General features: G+C 40.6%; 1 protein-coding gene across 1 annotated transcript in view; it reads right to left on the bottom strand.

Moving 5' to 3' along the window:
* The window catches only part of PUDP (pseudouridine 5'-phosphatase), a 247,647-nt gene that overhangs the window by 140,752 nt on the left and 80,820 nt on the right, over positions 1–26,075 (bottom strand). Inside the window, exon 2 of the mRNA XM_083171017.1 lies at positions 1,468–1,686. Within this exon, the coding sequence (XP_083027143.1) occupies positions 1,468–1,686 (219 nt within the window). The remainder of the gene's footprint in view (positions 1–1,467; positions 1,687–26,075) is intronic.

The following is a 26,075-nucleotide window of genomic DNA, read 5'->3' as shown; positions in this document are numbered from 1 at the left end:
CCGCTGCTACGACAGGAGGTTAAAAGTCTGCCGGCAGACAAGGATCGTATCCCTGGAACCCCCACACGCAAACGCCAATACCATCTCCTGGTAAGCAAATTTGTTGCTTAAAACCAAGTGACTGTGCAAAACTCTCTCCGGATTACCCATTGAGACTTTTTATCCTAAAGTACTAGAAACGCCCACTGAGGGGCAGTACAGTATATGTTTTGTGTGAGTTTGTCAAAGTTTTGTTGTATACCGGTATTAGGACAACCCAGCCAACCATTTGTATTATAACGTATATACTCTTTTACCTTATATTCCTTTTGATCTTTTATAAAAATAAAAATAAATAATTTTATTTATTAAATATATTGTGTCAATAATCCCTTCTTTTTGCACACCCACTAGCATTAAGCAGTGAAGGCCAGCGCAGGATATACCCACACCTTTCTTCTTTTTTGTACGCATACTTTTGTATAGGGTATCCGGTAGTATACCCAGGGCAAATCCCGCAGCGGCCATCTTAACTGCAAACCCAGCGCAGTTGCTACACACCTTCGTCTAATAATCTCTAAGTATGCCAGTTGTTCAAATGAAACTAAACAGATCTTGAAAAGTAATTACAAAATACCTTGCACAAGTAAGACAACAGGTGACCTGACCTTACAACTCTGCAAGCATCGAGTAACATTATAATTTTTGCTAAAAATGCAGCTTACTTACTATACAATTCGACTACGGCTCACTAGGAGACTATTCTGATTACTGTACTTTGATATTTAACACTGTATATCTGTGTGCCACTGAGTCTGTATATAAACAACAGAACATTGCATGAAAAAGTCAAAGCTGCTGAATCACATACTGTCCTGAAAGAACTGTCCTGATTTTCGTAGGACTGTCCCGGTATTTTGGGATGGTCCCACCCTCCACCCGAGGCCACCAGTGTCCTGTGGCGGGGGCAGTTGGGACTCACCCCCAGCCTGAAGGGAATAGATGCTATGCGCATGCGCACAGCGTCTATTCAGCATTGCAGAAGGGCGGAAAATGGGGGCGTGGCCTGAGGATGCATCATCTGAGAGGCAACACCCTCTTTTTGAGTACTCACACGAGTGTCCCATTTTTAAGATTACATATGTTGGGAGTAATGGAATCATAACAATATGTATGCATATTCAGAGTCTCAGTCAAGCACAGATTTACAAGTGTTGCAAATCAAATGAATCTCCTTGTGCTGTTGTGAAAAAGTCACATTTTCTGCAAAAAAGATGCACAGTACTAACAGACCCTCCCAGGACCTGGCGTGCCAAAAGGGGCTGTTTAGCCTGACTCCAGCAAAGATTTAGGAGGACATTTTACACATCTTACACAATATTCTTCTTGGTCACTGCTTTAAAAACCACATGATGAAACACAACACTCCTCTCGCAATAATACATGTTACAATTCATGACATAAATAACAGGAAACTAATAATCCTACCTGGCATTAAAGATGCAGTTGGAAATAACTTTTCCTGCTTAATTTGACTTTCAATCAGTAACTCTTCAGCAGTAAGAGGAAGGTCTAGAACATCGCAGATAATTTGGGCTGCTGGTAATGCCTTTTTCCCCATGACTAATGATTTTACATCCCATGTGTACTTTTTCCCAAATCGGTCACAGATTTCTTTAAACACCACTGTGTAAAGACGTTCTGTATCTGTAGAGAAAGACATGTAAATTTATATTAAATGTACTCTAAAAGTGTGATACAGTAGAAGTTTGCATGCCACAATATATTTGATCTATCACAATTTAAATAATCAATAACTGGTATTTGTCATTGAACATTCATATACTGATGGGACATCATGAAATCTGAGTTTAGGAGTTGTGACAGATGCGGGGAAAATTCAGACAATTTCTTAAAGGAGAAATCATTTACAGTACAAGGCCAACCCATGCTGTGCCCTTGAGTGTGCATTAGCACTGTATTTTTCTTTCTTTGTAGAACTATACGCCTCAGCATGACAGCACCTCTTGATATGTGTGTAATTAGGGTGGAGAATCCAAGATTCCTTTCCCCATATTCTCAGTATTGTGTAGATAGTACACCTGAAGGTTGGGACTCCTTAAACTTGGAGTAGCACCATGACACCTGTTCTGAACTGCTTTGACCAGTTTAGTCTCTGGTATTCACAGACAGTATACTGAAACTGAAGGCACAATGAAGATAAGATCTACAAATGTATACAATTCGTCAGTTTTAGGGATGAATATGGGGCACATCTTCTCCCCTTGGGTTGGTGAGGATGGGTTTTCTTGGGGTGGCACGCCATAACATTTATTTAGCACTATTTATATTTGTTTACTAATATTATACTTTATAGCATTTTTTCCCTTGTGTTACACCTTTTAACTTTAGTTTTTTACTTATTATTTCACTAACACATTAGTTTCTCACTTGTTTTCTGCCCTTGGGTGACTGGCTTTCAACAGCTTTTTTGGGGTTCGGAGCCACGGATTCAAACTTAATATTAAGGACCCATCAGACATATGAGGTCACCTAGATGCTGGATGGGGGGATAATATTTCTTGGCCAACAGATTATGATGGGAATTAAATTAAAGGAGAATAAACATCGGGGGCGGAAAATAGACATTTGTGGAGGTTTCTCCTGTATTTCTTATTTTGGCCTGCCGAAAAAAAACAAAAAACTTTCTACTGAAAAACACACAAGGTCACTTAAACCTGTGTGTTTTTGTAAGAGAAAAAAAAATCACAAAAAAAAAATGTTTTCAAGGATATGTTTTGCATTCTAGCTATTCAATAATCCCTGATAATCCATTGGTAACTGAATAGCCCGCTGGCGAAACAATAACCCTCAATCAATGATCATGGGTAATTGCATACCACCCTATGGCTTCATTACAACAGGCTGTAATGGGGAGCATGATTGATAGGTGTGCAATATATAATAATCACACACATCTGGGAGACTCAGGTACCATTTGAAATTGTAATCTTATATACCCATAAACCTTAAAATTATACCTGCTTCTAATATACTGAGTCTCCACTGTGTACCTAATAGTACTGATAGTATCAATACAATACTTTCTGATCCTGCTAAATCTTTGACAGCAGTCAAATAAGAATATGAAAGCAGTACATGAATAGTATGAGTAATAGTATGAGAGACATTTCTATCCTCTTGTGATAAAGAGATATAACTGATTTATTTATTTACAGTTTCTTATATAGCGCAGCAGATCCTGTTGTGCTTTACAATTGTAGACAGTGATAAAACAAACTGGGTAACAACAGACAGACTTGGAGGTAGGAGGGCCCTGCTGCAAGCTTACAATCTATAGGGACATAGGAAGGAAACACAAGGACAGGCACCAGTTATAGCATGCATCCCTTCACAAAGCAATTATGCATCCTTAGCAATTATGCATCCTTAGCACATAGCAAAAATGCATCCTTACCACCACTCTATCTCATTACAATAACCATGCTAGTAAGAGGATGCGCCTCACTCAGCAACCTTCAACACTGGGAAGGCAGAATGTAATGTTAAGGGTTTCAAGATCGAAGCAGAACAGTCCAGCTTTAAGGGGACTGTCCCTTACCTCCCAACATGACTCTCCGAAGAGGGACACAATGCTCTGCATCTGGACTTTCCATTTACGAATAAGAAACCACAGGAGATAGCAATCATACATTAAAAGGAAGTCTGGGTCATTTGTTATGGCGGTATGGATACCGGCATGATATGTTATTGCGGTACGCCTTACCACCCTGTACAGCCACACTTGCACTACTGGCGGTAATCGCCCACTTAAACTTTAGCAGTGTGAAGCTAGGTGGATCTGCCAACCAAATATATCACCAAAGGGACTCAATGAACAAATGTCATATCTTTTTAGATAATAAGTATTTAATATTTTCAATTAGCTTCATTCTCTACTTCCCCTGTATTTGATTAGTACTAATGTTACAAGTGTGTATACTGTACACATTGTATCTTCTCTTATGTTTTTTTTATTCCAGTTGCTTTATTCGTGAATTTGTTTCTATGGTGATGGCGTGCACGGTGTGAGGTTGGTATGAACCACTCACCTCTATAACATCGTCAATAATAGCAGCTGAGGGGCAGATATGGATCCCATCTGCTGGAGCGGGTTCATTCACATGGTGATCTTTTGTTATAAAGGTATGTTTTTGACTGACCCCTGGCACCACCAGCACTTTACTCCAATATATTTGCTGCTATATGAAAGCTACCTTTTTATTTAATGTGTGGTATTTATGTTAAATAAATTCATATATGCTTATGGGAGCATATGCATTTATATACCCACACACTTGGTAAACACAATAGCAGGTGACCTTTTGTAATGTGAGTTGACCAGACCATAATCTTTGGGAGGCCACATACGACCCATGGTGTAAAAAAAAAAACGCTATTTCTCACCTTTTCTAGATTTAGAACGGAAATGAAATGGGGCGTGAATGCATCTCACGCGCTGGCGCATCTCATTGCAAAAAAAAACGGTGATGGCTCCATGGAGATGCTTTCAGTCAACAATCAGGGCTGAGTGCTTCTATAACAGAATGACAGCAGGGATACCCACTGTCATTAGTGCAGAGGAAGTCCACACTGGAGCCAGGAATGGTATGTATACTGGTGTAAAATTAGTGTTTGTATTAAAATTATACTTTTCTCTGTGTTTTTATTTCAACATTCTTTTTACAGGTGAACTACAAGTCCAAGGGGGCCCATTAATGCCTGCATGTTGGAACTTGTGGTTTGCAAAGTCCCAGTATGTGGAGGCGGCCTGCTGGCACTTGTAGTTTGACTGTAAAAAGCTATTTTTAAAAATTATTATTTTACACAAATCAGCCCGGCGTTCACCGCATAGGGACACCGTGGACAGGCCCGGGCTTCAGCACTGGATGGGTGAAGTCTGCGGGGGACCCCTTATTTGAGGGGGTCCCCACTCCCCCAGGTACCCCATCCAAGGCTGACCAGTCATGGTGAGCTTGGTATGGCCGGGGGACCTTATTTAAAAAATGTCCCCCAGCTGACACCGTGGGCTCCAACTGCTGGCTCCAAAATATAGGTGATCCCCAGTTTTTTGTCCCCCATATTTTTGGTTCCAGGACCGGTCCAAGAGTCCGGGGCTGGTTTCATAAATACAGGGGACCCATACGCTTTGAAGCCTACGTTAAATAGTAGATTTTTTTTTAAATGCAATTTCAGAAATGCAATATTGTGCGATTTCAGAACCTTACAAAAAAGTTGCATCCCATTAAATGTCACCCTATATTTCTTAGATGCACCATTCTTGGCACCCCTGCCGTATCGGTCTATAGATGTAATGCTTTTAAGATGCAATAAAAAAATAAATATGACTAAATTCAAGCAACAACAACAGTATTGTGTGTACAAATCCTTTAGCACTCTTTAATGGGGGGAAAAAATGGAGCAATGCAGCCCCTAAAGCCCACAGGACATATATCACAATACTGTTTCAAATCAGCACAAATTTAACAGACTAGCTCTGATAGCTTCAAGATTGATAGCCTAAGTGAAAGGAAAAAAAGCATACACTTGGCAGTACCAGGTGGTGTTCTCAGCAAGTGAGAGTTAAAGATAAATTGAAGGCATATGGCTTAAGCTGTTGCTGTCCTACAGCCTAATTTATTACTGATGCAGTGGGAACTAAGAGACAAATAAAAGGAATAGACAACGATCTCAGGGCAATGTGGTACTTGTACATTTTTAAGATCAAGTCAGTATAATAAACTGCCTCTAGTACCAGAATATAAACAGGCAAACAAAACCACAGAGCATCAAATTGGAAGCCAAATCGTTTATACGGGTTACCACCATTTGATAAGACCTATTATTCAGGCAATTTATGTTAATGTACTTGGGTACCGTTCCTAAGCAGCAATTTATCAAACTCAAATTCCCTGCACTGGATAAGGATCCGGTGATGCAGTCAGCTCATGCTAATGTGTGATGGATGGGACGAACGCTCTGTGATTCCTGGAAGTAATGTTTATTAGTATTACCAAATACAACTGTGGAACCCCAAGAAGACACCTACCGTATTAAAGATACAGTACAAAGATGAAAGAGTCATGTGATGTTTTTGTTCAAGTTTTACACGATTTTGAAGAGAAAATTGGAAACTCTAGCATACCTGAACTTTTCAATATCCTATACAATGTGTATTTTGTGGAGTATGGGCCTAATTCAGCTATTCAGAAAAAAAAGCCCACAAATGGGCAAAACCATGTTGCACTGCAGGTGGGGCAGAAGAAACATATGCAGCGAGATTTTGATTTAGGCGGGATGTGTTCAAATGGAAATCTAAATTGAACTGTAAAAATAAAATCTGTGTGCTTCATTCAAAATGAGCCAGTATTTTCCCTGCAGAAAAACAATATAAATGTATTAGCTTCTCTTGTATAGCAACATGGTTTGTTCTAGAGAAAAAAATTACTTGATTTATTTTGCTTTACCGAATCTGGCCTCATGTTTTTTGAGTGAATTCTTACTAATTTTATACATGTTTGAAACCGTGGGGCAGATGTACAGTATTAAGCCTTAACAAGAGATAAATTCAAGTGTGATAAGGAGAGATAAACGTCCAGCCAATCAGCTCCTTACTGACTTTTTTCAAACACAGCCTGTAACATGGTAGTTGGCAGGTGATTGGCTGGACGTTTATCTCTCCTTATTACACTTGCATTTATTTCTTGTTAAGGCTTAATACATCTGCCCCACTGTTTGATCCCCATATAAATTACAAAAATTGTCTCTGTTTCCAAACTTTATGAACAATGGTTTTAAAAACACAATCATTTAAAATCAATTCAATTTACAGACATAATTCAGCAAGTGCTATACAAATGTCTTCAATAATTGCTTCTTTCCATAGCACAAAATGAGAAAATAAAATGAGAATGGCTAAAAGAGACCTAAGTTGCTTTTTTTGAGGCAGAAAATGTACCAGAGGTCAATTCAAAAAAGAAACTTTTTTAAATAACTTCGTTTTATATTACAATCTACTGCCCCCAGATATGCAATTAAAAATGTGATCTCCTTCTATGCTAAATCATATCATATTTTATGCAAAACAGAGAGATAAAACTACTTTTTCAAAAGAAGTATTTCAAGTTAATCTCAGCGGATTTCCATTTTTTTCTGTAAGAAAACAATGGTAAGAAAATTAGGAATAAATCCTATAAAGGCAAAAACCATGGAGACCTTCAAATGCAGCAAATTATTCCATAGGCAAGTAAAAATACTTTTCTATATTAGCTCCAAGACACAAATATAGCTTTCTTAAGAGATAAAGAAAATGGTATTGACAACTAAAGCAAAGACGTAAGTCAAATGTTTTCAACTGATTACAACTTCATTGAACTAGAACATTAAGAAATACAAGAGGAATAGGATGGATGCTTTTAAATAATATATAAATGACAGTAATGAATGTACAAATAATGTATAGTTCACCACAATTTCTTTACTGCACCTGCACAAAATGGCTCAGAAACTTTTACGATTGATTTTACAGCACTGCATCTTTGGCAATTTGGAGAGGTACGTTTTGAAAAAATAAGTATAGGGCAAGATGTAATAGGGTGCGATTGTTTTACACGTGTGATTTTTTTGATCAAAAACGGCTGAATGTAATAACATGCGAATTGCAGTAAAATGCACCGGTTTCGACCAGTCTAAAAAAATCTCACATTTTATATCGCATCCAGATGTTTTTACATAGAAAACTTCAAAATCGCAAATGTAATAAGGTGCAAATTTTACAATTTGCAATTTCAGACACTCCCTCTCAGCTGTATTACAGGCTGGTCACTGTAGCGCTGTCAGCTCACAGTGAGCAGTGAGACAGACTGGACAGCACTGGAATACAAAGGTGTCAAATGTGTGCTTAATTAAAATATACTTTTCTGGGTGTCCTGTACATTTGCAGATTCTTTTTACAGGTAACCTACGAGACCCAGGGGGCACATTAATGCCCCCAATGCTGAGTGTTGTAGTTCACCTTTTTTTTTTTTTTTTACACACATCAGTCCGGCGTTCACCACCCTGGGACGTCGGGGACAGCACCATGCTTCAGCCTTGGACCGGTTAAGCCTGGGGGACCCCTTTTTTGGAGGGGTCCCCACTCCCCAGGTACCCCTTCCAGGGCCAACCAGCCACAGTGCTCATGTGATGGCCAGGGGACCTTACGTATAAAGCATCCCCGGCTGTGACATGACATGACACTGGTGCTGGTTCCAAAATACAGTAGACACCCAGTTTATTTGCCCCCCCCCCATATTTTTGAAACCAGGACCGGTCCGAGTTTCAGAAATATGGGGTCCTCATAGGAGGAAGTGCTTTTGCAAACCAACCTGAATCACCGCCATAGTGTATATTTATATATACTGTATATATACACGTCACTGGTTCCCAAACATTTTGGTTTCCCCAACATGCATGTCACTCCATTTTTACAATGATTGAGAGACTAAATATCCAATATTAAGATGCCGCCACTGCCATTTTTCTTACTAAACACCTCAAAGAGAATGAAACAATATGCCATGAGTCTTCAACCTGTGGCCCTCCAGATGTTGTGAAACTACATGTTCCAACATGCATTGCCACATTTTTTCCTATAAGAGCATGCCAAAACAGTCAGGGCATTATGGGACATGTAGTTCCACAACATCTGGGAGGGCCACAGGTTGAAGACCTGTGAAATATGCAATTATAATTGTTTTTAAGATAATTGGAACTATAATAAGGGCTAGCTACCATCCATCAAACTTACACAATATTTCCTAATCAGTTACAATTTGACTGGGGTTAAACCTGCCCTCAGATCTTATTATATTTTTTTTTCCATAAGATGAGCTTATTTTCAGGCATAAGGTAACATGGGTGCCATCTGGCTTTATTCAAAAAGATCCTTTCTCAATCTTTTTTTGGAACTTTTATACACATTGCTAAACTGGTCCAGGCCCATCCCTTTCACACTGGACCCAGGTCAGCTGTTATACATAGGGTGACCAGGGATAAACCCTTCTTATAACATGGGTTGAATTACCGGGTTGGTTGACCAGGTTATTCAGTTTGGTGCTTTCACACTGCATGTGTGCACCTCAACCCAGGTCCACCCAGCTTTCACACTGCACCTCAACCCAGGTCCACCCAGCAACAAACCAGCAATATCCTGGGTTATAGATGTGGTGTGAAGGGTTATTAGTGAGATCTCTCACTTCAATTGACCAATAAGAGCAAGTATCACACACCCTGCCCTCTTCTGGCAGACTACTGCCATCAAAACAGGAAGCAGAATGCAGTGGTACTTTGGCGTCTGCACCAGTAGGTAGGTCACCTAGTCCAAATCAACAGCAGAAACCCACCCACACTGGCCAAATAAGCAGGACCACTGAGTCCTGCAAAAGTGTTTAATATTACCCATTTTACATATGGGAAACTGCCTTGACGATCAAGCTGACACTTTGCTGGATTTCAGCTGCTAAAGAGGAAGGTGGGGTAGTTTGCTTTCACACATACCAAAAACCAAGGTCAATGCTCACTCACCAACAAACTCACAGGCTTTGCATATGTAATAACAGTATAATAGGATACCCTTGATGCATATGTAGTTTTATACAGTATGTTGTTCATCCTGACCATGAAAACAGGATCAGGCAAACGTCTGGGGTGCACTGTATCGGTTACAGGTAACAGGGTGAAAAATTAGTAATACAGTAATATAACTACAGAACAATATTTCTAACCAATTATAATATAATATATATTACTTTTTTTTACGGTATACCTGTATTTTGTATACTTTTGCATTTTATCAGGATAGCTTTATTAAGGTTTCAAGAGTATAGCAATAAAAATACAACAATATAGAACACTGACAGGCTGCCTTTAGTTGAATGCTTTCCATCCCTGTGTTTCTGGAGCCTGTTGCCTGCATGGGTTATACATGATTTTATTACAATTTATAATGTGAGTGCTTCCAATAAAGTGTGTGCTTTTTATAAAAAAAAAAAACAATAGTTGCACTATATTTGGTTTTATCAAGCCCCTTCTAGGAATACGGTATTTATAAGAACAAGGATAAGAAAAACCAGCATGTTTTGATATTCGCATTAAAAACGCCATATGTAAGTGCAACATATAAAATTAAATCATGCCATTCTTCTGAGTATTTTTCTTTGTTTGAGTTTCCAGATCCTTGGACTTCACAACACATTTGTTATACCAAAGACTTTTTTGGACTTTATAATTAATTGTGTACGTTTTCGCCAGTGGGTGACACGATGGGGGAAATTTACTAAGATAACTACGCCCCCAAAAATTGTATTTTCATAATAAAATACAATTTTTGGTACTTGTGAGTTATCCGGGCTGCCGATTTCTAAATCGGGTCGGATCGGGCACATCGCATCGCATCGCATGCGACCATCGGATGCGATGCGATGCGATGCGATGACCCGATTTTTCCATAGGAATCAATGTTAAAATGGACTGAGTCCATTTTAACATGGAATTCAATGGGAAAAAGGGGTCCTTTTCATACCCCTACTATCCAAGTGGGCATGGAGTTGGATATAAACCTGTGGCGAGCGTAGCGAGCCACCGAGCCCGAAGCGTGGCGAGCGTAGCGAGCCCCGCGAGGGGACACAGAATACCGTCCCCTCGCGGGGCTCGCTTCGCTCGCCACGCTTCGGGCTCGGTGGCTCGCTACGCTCGCCACAGGTTTATATCCAACTCCATGCCCACTTGGATAGTAGGGGTATGAAAAGGACCCCTTTTTCCCATTGAATTCCATGTTAAAATGGACTCAGTCCATTTTAACATTGATTCCTATGGAAAAATCGGGTCATCGCATCCGATGATCGCATGCGATGCGATGCGATGCGATATCGCATCGCATCGCATCTGATTGTATGCCTTAACTTAAGGCATACAATCAAAAAATCGGCAGCCCAGATAACTCACAAGTACCAAATTTTTTTTCCAGCGTATTCGTATTTTTGGCATTTACTATGCCAAAAATACGTGTATTCGTATTTATGGCACATTCGTATTTGTATTTACAAATACGAATGTATACGCCATCGTCAGAATATGAATAGGAATCACCATTCAAAAGAATGGTGATTCCTAGTTTTCAATACGGCTGGTAATTATCGGCAATTAGCGGGATATGCCCTCTAATTGCCGGCCAAATACGTCTGGAAAATACACTTCATTTTCCAGGGGTATTTGGCTTCAGCCTGCACAGATCAATCAGATCCATGCAGGCTGCAGTGTGTAAAAAAAATAGAAAAATATATATACTGTATATTTTTTTAAACGCGTGGGGTCCCCCCCACGGCCGTAACCAGCACCATGCTGAAAGAGCCGGGGCTGGTTTTAAAAAAATCAGAAAACCGGCCAAATAGGGGTTCCCTGTATTTTTAAAAACCAGCCCCAGGCCCCAGGGCCGGGGCTGGTTCCCAAAATATGGGGGACAAAATGACTAGGGGTCCCCCGTATTTTAAGAACCAGCCCCAGGCCCAACCAGCCAGCAGGGTAATGCCACAGCTGGGGGGGAGACTTTTTATACAAGTTCGCCTGGCCAAAGCATTCATCCCTCTGACAGGTCAGCCTGGCCAGGGGTCCTGGGGCAGTGGGGACGCCCCCAATAAAGGGATGCCCCCCTCCAGGACTTGCCTGGCCAGGCTGAAGCCTGGTGCTGTCCCCGGGGGCCCTGGAGCGGTGGCCACCGGGCTGATAAAGTTTAAAAAATAGAATTAAAAACGATTGTCTAAAACTGTGAAACTATGAGTCCTAGCAAGCCTCCCCCGCATGCTGGGACTTGGAGAACCACAAGTCCCAGCATGTGGGGCATTAAAGCGGGGCCCGCTGGCACTTGTAGTTCCACAGTAATAGAAATAGTAAAAAAAAAACACATTAAACATAAAACTTTATTACATCCAAAGCCCACACATACTGATACTTACCTTTCTTGAGCCCGTAGGTAGCCCTGGGTCCGGTGATCCTGTGATCCTGGGTCCGGGGTCCACTGATCCCGGGTCCGGCGATCCGGCACCGTAGCAATCCTTTGGGGGACCTGTGGAAGTAATTCCTACTTACCCAGGTCCTCCGGCAAAGATAACATCCTCTGTAATTTGGGAACTAGCCCCAGCCCTGAGGCCTGGGGCTGGTTTTAAAAAATACAGGGAACCCCTATTTGGCCGGTTTTCTGATTTTTTTAGAACCAGCCCCCGCTCTTTTAACCTGGTGCTGGTTATGCCCGTGGGGGGGGGGGGGGGGGGCGGGGGGGAACACGCCGTTTTATTTATTTATTTGCCTTTTTTCACACACAGCAGCCTGCATGGATCTGACTGATCCGTGCAGACTGCCTATACAAATTCGTATTAGCGGCGCTATTCACAGCCGCTAATACGAATGAATACGACATTGGGGATTACAAAGCAGTCATATTTCGTATTCTTAGCAAATTTCCCCCGATATCTTTTGTTTGTTGATATGTTCTGTGACTCTTTTGGTGAATTTCTATTTGTGTGATCCTGGGCAGAATTCTTGTTTTTTGCGCTGTGGGTATCAGTATTGTTTTTTTTTGCATTCAGCATGAAAGCATTAGCTAATACAAATCAGGCTGATTCTTATTGGCTGGCTATGTCATACAGTATGTAACAGCCTCCATTCCAGCAGTGCTGCAGTCATAGAGCTGGTGTGTAGGGGTGGGTGTTCAGGAGCAGTGCTGGCTGGCAGGGATATAGGCATAGTGGTAACTAAAACCACATGTCACTCTGAGGCTGCTGCTGGACCTCCTATAGCTGAGAACAAGGAATAGTTGGCAATACAATGTGAGAGGTCAGTTTTAGAAGGAACGGTTGGAGTGGTGAGAAATAGGTTTTTCTTTCATGTGTGGAGCAATATGTTTGAGGTTTTTTTGTGTGGGAGCAATGTATTTATTTCCTGTGAAGGCAATGTGTTTCTTCTTTGGCAGCAACATGTTAGAGATTGTTTCCTGTGAGAGCAATGTGTTAGAGGATTTTGTCTTTGTAGGCAACATGTTTATTACTGTGGGAGCCTATGGGTGATTTTGAATGAGACAGTCCCTACACCCTATGAAGTGAGATCGTGCCCCTTTTTTGTTATGTCATGTCCCCTTTTTTCTGTGCTTGTTTGCACCTCCAAATGTTTGACCACCCTGGGACTATAGTAATTATCATGACTGACTGAAGTAAAGGGAGGGTTCATAATTTATACAGCTAAAATTGAGGATGGGTTTGCTGCATGTTTGATAAAACATATTGTACGAAAATGACTGTAGCTACAGTAAGTATATTTATTACATATTTACTATTCATTAATTAAAATTTGTATAAAGCAATATTAAATTGATATACTGTTTGTGTCTGTCTTTAACTCACTATATCAGAAGAACTCTGGAAACAATATGATTGCATATGAAAGGACATCACTGAGTACTGATAGTGACACTGTACAGGTCGAGTATCCCGTATCCGAATATCCGTTATCCGAATTATTCCGAAATACGGACATTCCAGAAAGTGAAAAAAAAAATTTTTTTTTGATAAAAACTCACTGGGGACATATGTAACAGCACTACTGAGGACATGACATGTAACTGGCACTATATATGTGCAAGACAATGATTGCTTGGCATTCAAATTCAGTGCTGAGATAGTACACACATTTTGTTTCACGTTTTGAAACCTTGTTTTTTGAACAATTAAAATATGTTTGTGTGTATTTTATGTGGTAATAAAATATATTTGTGTGTATATTATGTGTTTATACAGCATAAATGCAAGATACTTCAAAATACATCATTGAAATATTAAAATATTCCGAAATACGGAATAATCCGTTATCCAAAATTCTCCTGGTCCCGAGCATTTTGGATACGGGATACTCAACCTGTACCAATTTCAATGCCCTTCAAAGGGTAATGAAATGTTCAAGTGTTGAATGCCTAATGATTATTTCTATCCAAAGTACCTATAAAATATATTTATTTATTTCATGGGCTGAAGCTCAACATGGAGAATACAGTAATGAAAAAGTAATTATTTTATTGTGAAGAGGGTGCACATGAATGTATATACTGTGTGTGTGTGTGTGTGTGTGTGTGTGTGTGTGTATATATATATATATATATATATATATATATATGCAAAATGTATCAAACTTATGTAATATTATTACATATGGTTAAAAAGCAAAGCAATGCAGCACATATGACACACAGTTAAGCATTTTTGCCACCATTTTACTCACCTGTGTCAATGGGCTTGCATGTGTGTGACCAAACAGCAAAATCAATACAACTCCCATAATACAACATTCTAAGCCAGAAGTAGTAATAACAGTTCCTAAGAACCAGATACTTACTGATAAAGTTACTAAAGCTTCTAACAAAAAGGTTATGTTGCCAAAAGTACCCAATAAGATTTTTTGTCATTTTCTAGGATGCTGAACAGATGTGATAGACAGAATTTGATTGGTTGCTCTGGGCAACATCACATCTTTTCATTTTAGAACCTTTAGAAAATGTACATCTGAGCTTGAAGATCCCATGCAGGCATCTAAAAAACTAAGTTATAAGGAACAACAAACTGACATCATTACCAGACCAGAGAGTTAGTGTAAAGGATATTATGTTAATTAGCAATATCAATACTCATATAGTCATTAAAATGATGGTTGCAGTGAATGCTGTCCCAGCAGGGTAAACAGAATTTCTGTCTACATATATGCTTGGCACAGTTATCAACACACAGTATAAACAGTGGTGATTCTCATCTCTCCCTGGCACCTGCATTTGGCATGCAAGATGCATGCAACAATACTCTGCCACCAATACATCTGCTGCAGAGTTGCCCAATAGGGCATACTGTGCCGGGTATGCACCCTGCAGCTTGTAGAGTCTTTAGGCTTCTTCAGGTACGAAGAAACTTGTCTTTCTATGGCGCTGCTATAGTTACAGACTTACCAATACTTAAAAGAATAAGATGATAACCAAACAAGTTTAGATTACCTTTAGTGCACTCAAATTACCACTTTAGCCTACACATAACCATTGCATCGACCTGACCAATGAGTTATCATTTTATAGAAATGCAATAGAAAAAAGGAGATTATCCTATTATTCTCAAACAATCCTTTTGGAAAATATTTTATGTCCTATTGATTTTTAATGCCATGATATGCAATTAAGCAGAATAGCTGCTTTTCTACCAGGCAGTGCAATTGCTGTGTACAGCAGAATACTAAATCACCTTATGTGACATCAGAATTTAAAATTAACACATTAATTTAAGTTTTTTTTCTTTTATCTGCAGACTTAAGAAAATAATAAACGGAATAACTGTGAACAATTTAAAGCACTTCCTAAGTGAAATGCAGTAAACCAATTAGCACACTTCTGTAAGTGACATGCTTAGTTTAATACCGATACATGTCCTTAAAAAAACATTGGCCATTGCAGCCAAAATAAGAAAAGAGAGAGAACAAAAAGAAAAAGCAGAAAAGATAATTAAGATTTGTACCACGCTCTAAAGAAAGAGGAGAACAATAGGATGGCGGGTTATCTCGAAGCAAATAAAAGTGACAGAATTGATATTGTGCCTCGCAAAATATGTAAAGCATTATAACAAGTATACAATGAAACATCTTATAATTAGAGGTCAAGATTTTACAAATGATGTGCTAAAATGGGAAGGATTTATCTTGCCTTCAAATCAAAGTAACCAATCTCATTATAACTTAAAAAAAAAAAAAAAAGATCTTACAATTGACTTAGTAGCCATCCCAAGCTTTGACACCCAAATTCGAAATTAATCTGTAAAGTCTTTCTTCTTGTTCCTAAGCCTTCACGCTACTTCTTTGTACAATGTAATTTCTTTTTTGAAAGATCTTTCTTTTGAACATCAAAATAGTGGATATATAAAATATGTATAATGCTTCATGGAGAATTTATTATTGTACATTAGAATTCTGACCTTTTGTCTACTATAAATGTCAGAAAGATCAGTATGAAAACTTGCACTAGCCCTGCTGTGGAATTGTACAGATGCGGTATTAGCAATACGGAGAACACAGCAACCTTTGTCTAGCTTTATCTTCCAGGTGGCATAATGATCATACTATGTGGTGCTGATGTTGTCATATTAGCTTCATTAAACTGTTCATATCGTAAAGGCTTATTTTTACCTTTCAACAATGGCACCGGATGACACTTTCATGCTACTTAAACCATCACGCTAGATCAGACAATAACAGTGTTTTTCTCAAAGTACTATGGAAAGTCATTGCTACAGATTTTTCTTTTAGTCAAAGAATTAAAGTAACATTATTGTCGTAAAATGGGTTTGGTGAGTAACTCCTCTCAATTTTCCTCTTTAGTCTGCAATTATTTTTATATGTAGGGTTTGTTTCGCAGATATGTATTCTTTAAATTGTTACTGATGTGTATTCCTGCTGTTAGATTAGTAACTAATGTAGAATTATCCCTGGATACAACTACTCTTGGTTTGACACATACTGTGCATTGCCATTATACTTTAATTCTATCATTAGAAATGACTGTATATCTTTGTACTTGACTTTGATCTGTGATCTCTTCTTAAGCTAAAGGATAACTGTAATTTTATATATAGCTCTTATAAAAATATATATATATATATATATATATATATAAGACAGTTTCCAATGCACTCACGGTTTGGTTCAGTTATTCCAGTGGTGCTCCTGCCAGTCCCATAAGTAAACTTATGATCCCCATCCACAGTTTTCAAGAATCAGGGCACTCACCAAGCAGCATATAAGGCAATACTTTTCCTTTATTTCATCTCCAGCAACAGATTAGCCGACGTTTCGGACCAAACAAGGCCCTTAATCATGGCGTCCTGAGTCTCACATAAAAGAGCAACTGATCTCCCATCTCATGTCACCCGTATTTATGGGATCCTAATTATGTCAATCCACAACACCTGTGTGGGTAATCAATCCACATCATCTGGTCATCCACATATTATAAACTCATAGTGTCCATAACCAGGTCGCGCAATATTAAACCCTATGTCCACAATAAATAGTAAATACACAATACCAAAATACTCACCCTATAACGGAATTAGCCTGAACCCATCTGAAACGCACGCCGCCATACTGGGCGGTCCCTCCTGCGTGTCACTAAAGAGAGCAATATCCATTGGTACACTGACACGTCTCCACGTGTATCAGTGTCAGCGCACGTCTCCCCGTCAGGCTACGCCGGTCTGTGTTGCCGTGCGACGCGTGCCTTAGTTACAGACACGTCATCACTAGCAGACACTTACGTGCGTGTCCATAGTGAATGACGCATCACTGTAGCAAGCGTCCATAGCAACCATACGTGATTCCAAACATGGATCACGTGTCAAGTTCCCTCTAATCTCATAGGTCTAGCAACCAATGGTAGTACGTAATATACCTATCAAGTAATTCAGTAATACACCTTTCTAATGACTTTGAAGGGACATTACTAGTATATAGGTAGATTTTGTGTAATCCACAATAAGGGTAACATTTGATGAGATATCAGCGCTACAAACAAACAACATATACACACAGTTAAAAAGCCAAGTATATATCATGGTATTCACATCCTAGTCACAGATCCCCTTTTCCTTTCTCAAAATATAGGGTACTTGATGTGATATGGAACCATGGTAACTAAGCTCACTATCAAAAGTACAAATCAGTGTTGTAACCCATCACAAAAAACTACAATCAAGGAAGAAAAATATGAAAAATTGAAAAAATCTTTTATACTACAAGAAGCATTTGAAGGAGTTATATTCATTCAAGCCTTTTGGGCTAATAGTGTCCAAGGTATATATCCACCTCGTTTTTTTCTGTAAGAGCAACTTAGCTCTATCTCCCCCACGGTTAAGTATTGGGACCTGGTCAATAATTATGCTCTTTAGAGATGAAAGGGCATGCTGTTTTTCCAAAAAGTGGCGAGCCACTGGCTTATCACTAGAATTTGTGGCTAAAGCTGCTCTAATGCTGGAGCGATGATTCGCCATCCGCTCCTTAAAAGAGCATATAGTCTTTCCAACATATGTCAAGCCACACGGGCATTTTAGAAGATAAATGACATGGTCAGAGGAACAATTGAGCCTATGTCGGATTTTAATCTTCTGTCCACTGTGTGGGTGGTTAAAGAACTGTCCAGTATTCATAGAGTGGCACGTTGTGCAACCAGCACACCTGTAGCATCCCAACCGTGTTGTTTTTAGCCAATGATTACCTGTGGATTCACTGAAATTCAGTGTTGGTCTCATTAGAATATCACGTAGATTCTGTCCACGGCGATAGGCTATCATCGGTTGTTTCTTCTTCAGCTTTAATTTGGGATCAGATGCCACTATCCCCCAATGTTGTTTTATACTTTTTCTGAATGAGGATGCTCTGGTGTCATATGTGGTAGTGACGATCATACGATCTATCGGGTCTTTAGATTTTTCACCCTTTTCTCTTTGGTGGATTGCCTTTGCCCGTCTTAAGCTGCTTTTTATTATTTGCGGTGAGTAGCCCCTATCTCGGAATTTCTCCTGCATTTCCTCGATTTGGATCAGTGTGTTGTCAATATCTGAATTTGTACGAAGGACCCTCAGGAACTGTGAGATGGGTAATCCATTCTTCAGGTTAGTTGGATGGTAACTGCTGTAATGCAATAACGAATTTCGGTCTGATGGTTTTTTGTACAATCTTGTACCCACCTTTGTACCGTCCCTGTAGACCGTTACATCGAGAAAGTCTATAGAAGTTAAACTTGCTGAGTGTGTGAAACGGATTGGAGATTGTAGTTCATTGAGTTCATGAACCATTGATTCAAACGTTGCCATGTTGCCACGCCACACCAAGAATATGTCGTCTATAAAACGATAATAATGCATGATGTTCTCACTGTATGGAGTGAGTATGTACCTTTCTTCATATTCCGCCATAAAAATGTTGGCGTATACGGGCGCCAGGTTGGAGCCCATGGCCGTTCCCTTACGTTGAATATAATAATTCACACCGTACAAAAAATGGTTATTGGTTAGAACTTGTTCAATCAAGGTACAAATAAACTCAATCGGAGGTGTAGTATGGTTTACTTTTAACAATCTGGTTCTTACTGCGTCTATTCCCTCCACATGCGGTATAACCGTGTAGAGGGATGAGACATCCATGGTCGCCAATATCACATCACCCTCAAGAAATCTTATGCCATCAATTTTCATCAAAAAATCAGGAGTATCCCGGATATAGCTCAATGTGGCTCTCACCACCGGTTGTAGCATTTGGTCCACAAACTGAGCCATTGGTTGTAATACAGATCCCCTGGCCGAGATTATTGGTCGGCCAGGGGGTCTGTCCAACCTTTTGTGGACTTTTGGCAAAGTATATAAAATAGGACAAATCGGGCAATCAATTTTAAGAAAGCTGGCTATCTTGGCATCAATCCAACCTGCTGTAACTGCTTGGCCCACAAATGTATCTACTTTATTTTTAATCATCAGCATAGGATTTCTAGAGATACGTTCATATACAGATGTGTCCTTTAACTGATCACAAATATCCTGATGATAATCAGTGTAGTTCATCACAACAACTGCTCCCCCCTTGTCAGCGGGGCGCACAACAATTTCTTTGTTGTTTTTAAGTGTTTGAACTGCCTCTCTCTGGATAGCGGTCAAATTATCATAGGTGGTTTTATCAGTATTACCTTCCAGGTCTACATCTATCATTCTGAGGAAGACCTTTATATTAGGATTAGTTGTGGGTGGATCATAAGCACTGGGTTTTTTCAAAACCTGGTTCAGAGTATCACCAGTCACTTCCTCAGTGTCGCTAAATTTATCTTTTAATCGCAGTTTGCGACCTAATTTATAATGATCCACTATTGTATCAAATTTAGGTCTTGTAAAAATTGGCACAAAACCCAATCCCATACTAAGTAAATCCTCCTCACCAGTGGTCAATGTATGTGTGGATATATTAATTACTGGGTTTACCTCTGTTGGCCTCTTCCCTTTCTTCTTGTATCCCCCCCGCCGTGTTGGCGTCCTTGGGCGTTTCTGCCCTGTTGGTCTCTTGGCGGACCCCTCCGTTCGCCTAAAAAATGTGGTTGCCTATTACCACTAGGGGGGAGTGTTTCTGTGGTGTCATTATCTGTGGAGGACTGGGATGAACAGGTGTCAACTGTGTATACTGGCCTACGTCGGTAGTTCCTCCTAGGTTTACTGTAATTATCGCCCATCAACCATCGGTAAACAGTATGTTGTTTATAATCCAAGTTGACCGCTTCCAGTTTTCTCCGTTTAAAGCTTATCAGATCATTTTTATATTTCTCTATGGCATTATTTAATTTATCCAGCCACTTTTCGGTTTTATCCTCTACAAGGACTGAGTGAGCCACCCTTTTAGTGTCATTGAGTTCAATCCTCACCTTGGTCAGTTCCTGTCCAACCTCCTCTACTACTAGTAAAAGTAGATCAAGGGAGCATTTGTTCAACACCCCACACCATTTAGCGCAAAAGGTGGGATTTGTGCGCCCTATGGTGGGGGTGTTAGATATTCTAAATCCTCTAGGGATTTTTTTATTACGATAATAGTCAGACAGGAACTGCCCATGTAGGACCAAATCAGTTTCTTTCTTGGTAAGTCTCAATAATTTGTGATATTGATCAATAGGTGTTTCAGCTGGGAGGCTATTGAAATCATCCTGTTGTATATATATACAGGTATATCATTTTCCTAATTGAAACAGAATGTATAATGCTTTTTAAAATGCAAGGCCATGAATAATGTCAGCTCTCAATCTGAGGTCTGTATACTTGAAACATTGGATTTTTATTTTCTGGCGGTTAACTCAACAGCTGCTAACTGACATTGGCGCTTCATAGCATCTCAAACTCAATATAAGCAAAGATACTGTATGCATGAAAAGGCTTTTGGGAGGTAAAAGAATGTAGAAAATGACCATAGGAAAAAGCTTAAGCAAAAAGATAAGAAAATAAATCACGGTGCAGGTGACAGCCGAGGAATAGGACACCACAGGCTGCTCCCCCTGCACAGGACACCACAGGATTCTCCCCTCCACAGGAAACCACAGGCTCCTCCCCCTTCACAGGACACCACAGGCTGCTCTCCTTGCACAATACACCACAGACTGCTGCCCCTGCACAAGACACCACAGGCTGCTCTCCCTGCACAGGAGGCTTCTCCCCTTGCACAGGACACCACTGGCTGCTCCCCCTGCACAGGACACCACAGGCTGCTCTCCCTGCACAAAACACCACAGGCTGCTACCCCTGCACAAGACACCACAGGCTGCTCCCCCTGCACAGGAGGCTTCTCCCCTTGCACAGGACACCACTGGCTGCTCCCCCTGCACAGGACACCACAGGATGTTCCAACTGCACGGGACATCAAAGGCTGATCCCCTGGGACACCACAGGCTGATCCCCCTGCAAGGGACACCACAGACAGAGGGGGGGGAGGGAGCAGCCGCCGCTTACCGACTCCAGGGGCTTGGGGGTGCGCCGCTGACTGGCTCCACGGGGGTGAGGTGGTACGCAGTCGCCGACACTGACCTGCTCCTGCGTCCAGCTGTCACTCCATGGCGCTGCCCGGCTCCAAATTGAACATAGGCATGGCTACAGCAACATGGCTGCTGGCCTTCTGCACTGAGGACGTCTAGTGCAGGAGGCCGGCGGCCATATTGCCGTAGCCGCACCTATGTTCAAAGCCACTGACTCGAGTATAAACCGAGGGAGGCTTTTTCAGCAAAAAAAAAAAAAAAAGGCTGAAAAACTTGGCTTATACTCGAGTATATAGGGTATATAGTGTGTGCTGGGGAGGCTCTGTGGTCGGCTTACAGGGCCATCGCCAAGAGCACTGTAGCCTAGAAGGGTGCAGCCACATTCAGCCCAGCCCCTCAGTCCCAGGTTTGTTCTGACTCCCTTCCTGTTCTGTGCAGCTTCTGTTGGAGGCTTGCCACAAGCACAAGATCCAAACAGCCAGCTCTCCAGAATGCTCCTCAAACCAATTCTGAATGACTTGGGACAGATGACATGTGCATTATCCTGCTGGTATATTCTATCTTTGTGGGGGTACATGCAGTTTTTGAAGGGTTGCAATGGACAGACAATTCAAAGTAGCTGTTAACAGTGAATTTTTTAAAACAGTCATGTTTTCATGCAGAATAGCAGAACCAACTCATGCCAAATGAGCACACCCCATACCAATATTGAACCACTAGCTTGCATGGTACCTTGTTGACACATGGGTCCAGATCCTCATGTGATCTGCTGCACATAAGGTCCATAGTGTAAGCCATAAACAACTGGAACCATGACTCATGCCACATATTGCCAGTCCTCCATAATGTGACATCTTAAGCCAGATGAGGAACTGTGTCTCGTGTTATAGTGTTAACAGGGACACTTTGGTGGGTCTTCTGCTCCCATATCCTATGAAACTAAGGAAGGTTGCACTAACCTGCTGGATATGTGTTGGGTATCTTTTGCATTAGATTTGGATGTGACTGAGCCAGTGTCACTTGTTTGCTACCACAAAGAATTTTGGTCAGCAGCTGCAGGTCCCTGTTAGGATACAGAGGTGAACTCTGTGTTAAACCAGAAATGTGCCTCTGTGGCCGTGATGGTGTAGCCACAGAGCACCTGTAACCTGACCCTGACTCTGGTATCTCTCCCATTGGTCGATTGACACATGCAGTGCTAGAGTTCACCTATAGCAGCCGCATCCGAAGGAGCAAGTTAGGCCCGCTCCAACCCCGATGCTCCCAGGTCTTATGTAGGACAACGCGTCAACTGAAACTGAGAGATGTGACAAAGAAGGTATTATACCAGGACTAGCGCAGACATACCAACAGTTTGCAGCTTATGGTGCAAACCAAGTGTCCTGTCAATCCGAACACTCAAAACAATACGTGACAAGTGAAAAAAAAAGGTGACACCACTTAGCGCTAACTGAATGATCAAATAAGGTTGTACATATATTTCATGGTACAGGAGTCCAGATGTATTACGGTTTAACAAGTACCTAGAACAACATAAATTATATACCCTTTCTCCCACGTTAGTGAGAGGATTGGAAATCAAGGGTATATCAATACAAAAGGATCATAGTGTAGTATCCAAGTATAACAAAGAATTTTATTATATACACGGAACTCACAATATTTGTAGATAAAATAGCATAAATTCACAATTCCTTAAGGCAAAGCTGCTGCAAGAAGCTTCTCCCATCCGACCTTGGCTCCAGGTGTTAAATTCAGGAAGCTCCGGGCACCGGTATCCTCAGTCTTTCAATGGTAGCAGTCCAGCCAAAAAATCAATAGTATGCGCCTCACTTAATGCATTTCGGACGAGTCATCCTTCTTCAGAAGTGTGGGGCATACTGACACTCAATGTCCATTTGTACCTTAAATAATTAAACAAGCTCAGATCCTATTGGTCAATCCAGCTAGATCACATGTTCCAAAACACGTGAGGATGCCGACTACATCTCTACGGCCGCTGTGACCAACTTCTCCTTCCGCCGAAAGTGACGCACCTCCACTGTCCGGACTTCTTTGCGATACATCACTTCCACCGGAAGCGACGCCTTCTCAGACGACGTCCATAGTAACAGTCGCCGGGCAGAAGTATATATACAGCCGGGCATGTGTTTCCGCACCGGGGCCATCTTTTTTCAAAGAGAGCGATAATTCCATATAAACTTTATCTAAATAAATAGGATAATAAAATCAAAATGGATATAAAGATTAAAATACATTGCTAGAAGATAAAAAGATATAAAAATGTAAAAGAAAAACACAGTATAAAAAAACTGAATAAAAAGGACTATGAGGAGTGACATTTAATTCTAAAAAGCTCTTCAACTCGAAATCTGTGTTAAGACCAAAAGGAATCAAAGTTTTTAATTTAAAAATACGTTTCATTTCAGTTTGAGATAGTCTTTTGTCAACATCTCTCATTCTTGTTTTTGGAAGGATTTGAGTAATGCCTAAAAAACTTTTTATGTGGCATTCATTCTTGTTATGGATTAGTTTAAAATGGGATGATACTGAATGCATGTCCAGCCCTTTTCTAATGTTATAGATATGTTCAGACATCCGGACACGTAGATTTCTAGAGGTCTTTCCCACATAAAAAAGTTACATGTACACTCCAGTAAGTAAATCACATTCCTGGAGTTGCATGTGATAAAATTATTTCACATACAATATATGCTTAAACTGAAATATGTTCATTATTTTATTGGGAAGGAAAAATGACATTTTCTCCATGGCCTCCCCTTTTTTGAGAACAGGCATTGTGTGTATACAGTATATACACATACGTACAACAAATAATGGCTGACATTAATACTAGGGAGCAGATTTTGTACAGATATACAGTATAAAAAAACAAGACAAGTTATTTTCTGTGCAAATAATTCCAGGCACTCATTCTATGGGCTGTTTTTATGTTGATTTCTTTCTGTCCCACCAGTAAGAAAACAATGGAGAAATATGGCACTCTCTGCTGTAATATACTTTAGTGTAAATAAGCAGTGCTATTTATAAAATAATCTTGTAATCTGTGAACGTACGACATATTATAATAGTTTGAGACTAGAGAATCAAATTACTTTGAAATATCTATTTGTTTAGGATTCCCAGGTCAGTTTCCAATAAAATATGATAAAGGGAAGATAACAAAATATAGAATAATACTGACAGACTATGGCATGCGTATATACTGTAGAATGCCTAGTTTTCAAAGTGCAGACACATACTTCAAAAGGTCGCTAGTGTGGAAGGGATAGCATGCTTCCACATGAGGTGAATGAGAAAGATCCAGTCCAGGATTTAGATCATCAGCAGCAGGGCTAGTGAGATCCAGTCTGGGTTTTCCTAAGATGTATGATAAATCATTGTCTGATAATTAACAACACCTGTTGCTTCCTGTTATATGTTTGTCCAGACCAGATGGCCAGTGTTCCCAATGCCTTTTAGCGGCTGGGCAATAGTCTGGAGGGAATGTCCGGATTTTTGCTAGGGATCTATGGAGTGTACTCGCATTGTGAAACCTATGTGTTGCCTGCTGAAAAACCTGCTGTAACCTGTGAATTGCCAAGCTGTTAACCTGGTATGCTGTCTATCTGCTACAAATAAAGATTCAGACTTTATTTCCATAGAGTGTATGTGTATGTGTATGTGACACTGTGCCTGAAGCATTGTGAGCCTAGCAAGACATGAGAAGGGGACGTTGTGCACCGATACAGTGTCCATGTCGACTATGTTAACTTTAGGGACAAAAAAAGTGAAAAATCCATGTCGACTTTTTGACTGTTACTATTACTACACATAACTGCTTAATGCTGTACAAAAATATGTCATTCAAATCAGACTCCTATAGGAGGTTTCAGCCCTAATTCACTAAAACATAAGCTTCTGTACACACACATGCACAGCCACACACACTGTGCGTGATGTGTGGGCTGATGATGTAGTGCTGCAAGCTCCCCCCTTAATGACCTGTGACCTGGCACTACTGCTTCTGTCAACCGAAGGCTAGGTCAGAGTGACTTCAGCTGGAACCTGATTAGTGCCTTTGTTTCCACTATGTCACATTGTAGGGCTGCCAGTACACAATACGCAAAACAGTACCCCTAATTCACAATACAACATACAGTCTTCCCACATAATATTAATTCACATTATACCCCATTCACACCAGAAATGCAGGGACAAACCCAGGAATTCCGTTCCCGGGACAAGCAGGGACATTCCCGGGTTTGGACCCATTCACACCAGAAATGTCCCTGCATTTTCTGGTGTAAGAAGGGGGCGGGAAGGAGGCCGGCAGGAGGTGGGGAGGAGGCGGGATGGCGTCGGGCAGTCAGCGGCAGTCGGCGGAATGGCGGCGGAGGTGGGGAGAATACTCACCGGTTGCTGGTCCTCTGTA

Source organism: Crinia signifera, chromosome 2 (assembly GCF_055691185.1).
Source record: "Crinia signifera chromosome 2, ASM5569118v1, whole genome shotgun sequence".
NCBI classification, from domain to species: Eukaryota; Metazoa; Chordata; class Amphibia; order Anura; family Myobatrachidae; genus Crinia; species Crinia signifera.
Note: the sequence above shows the minus strand (reverse complement) of the source record. Positions and strands in the feature narration are given on the sequence as shown.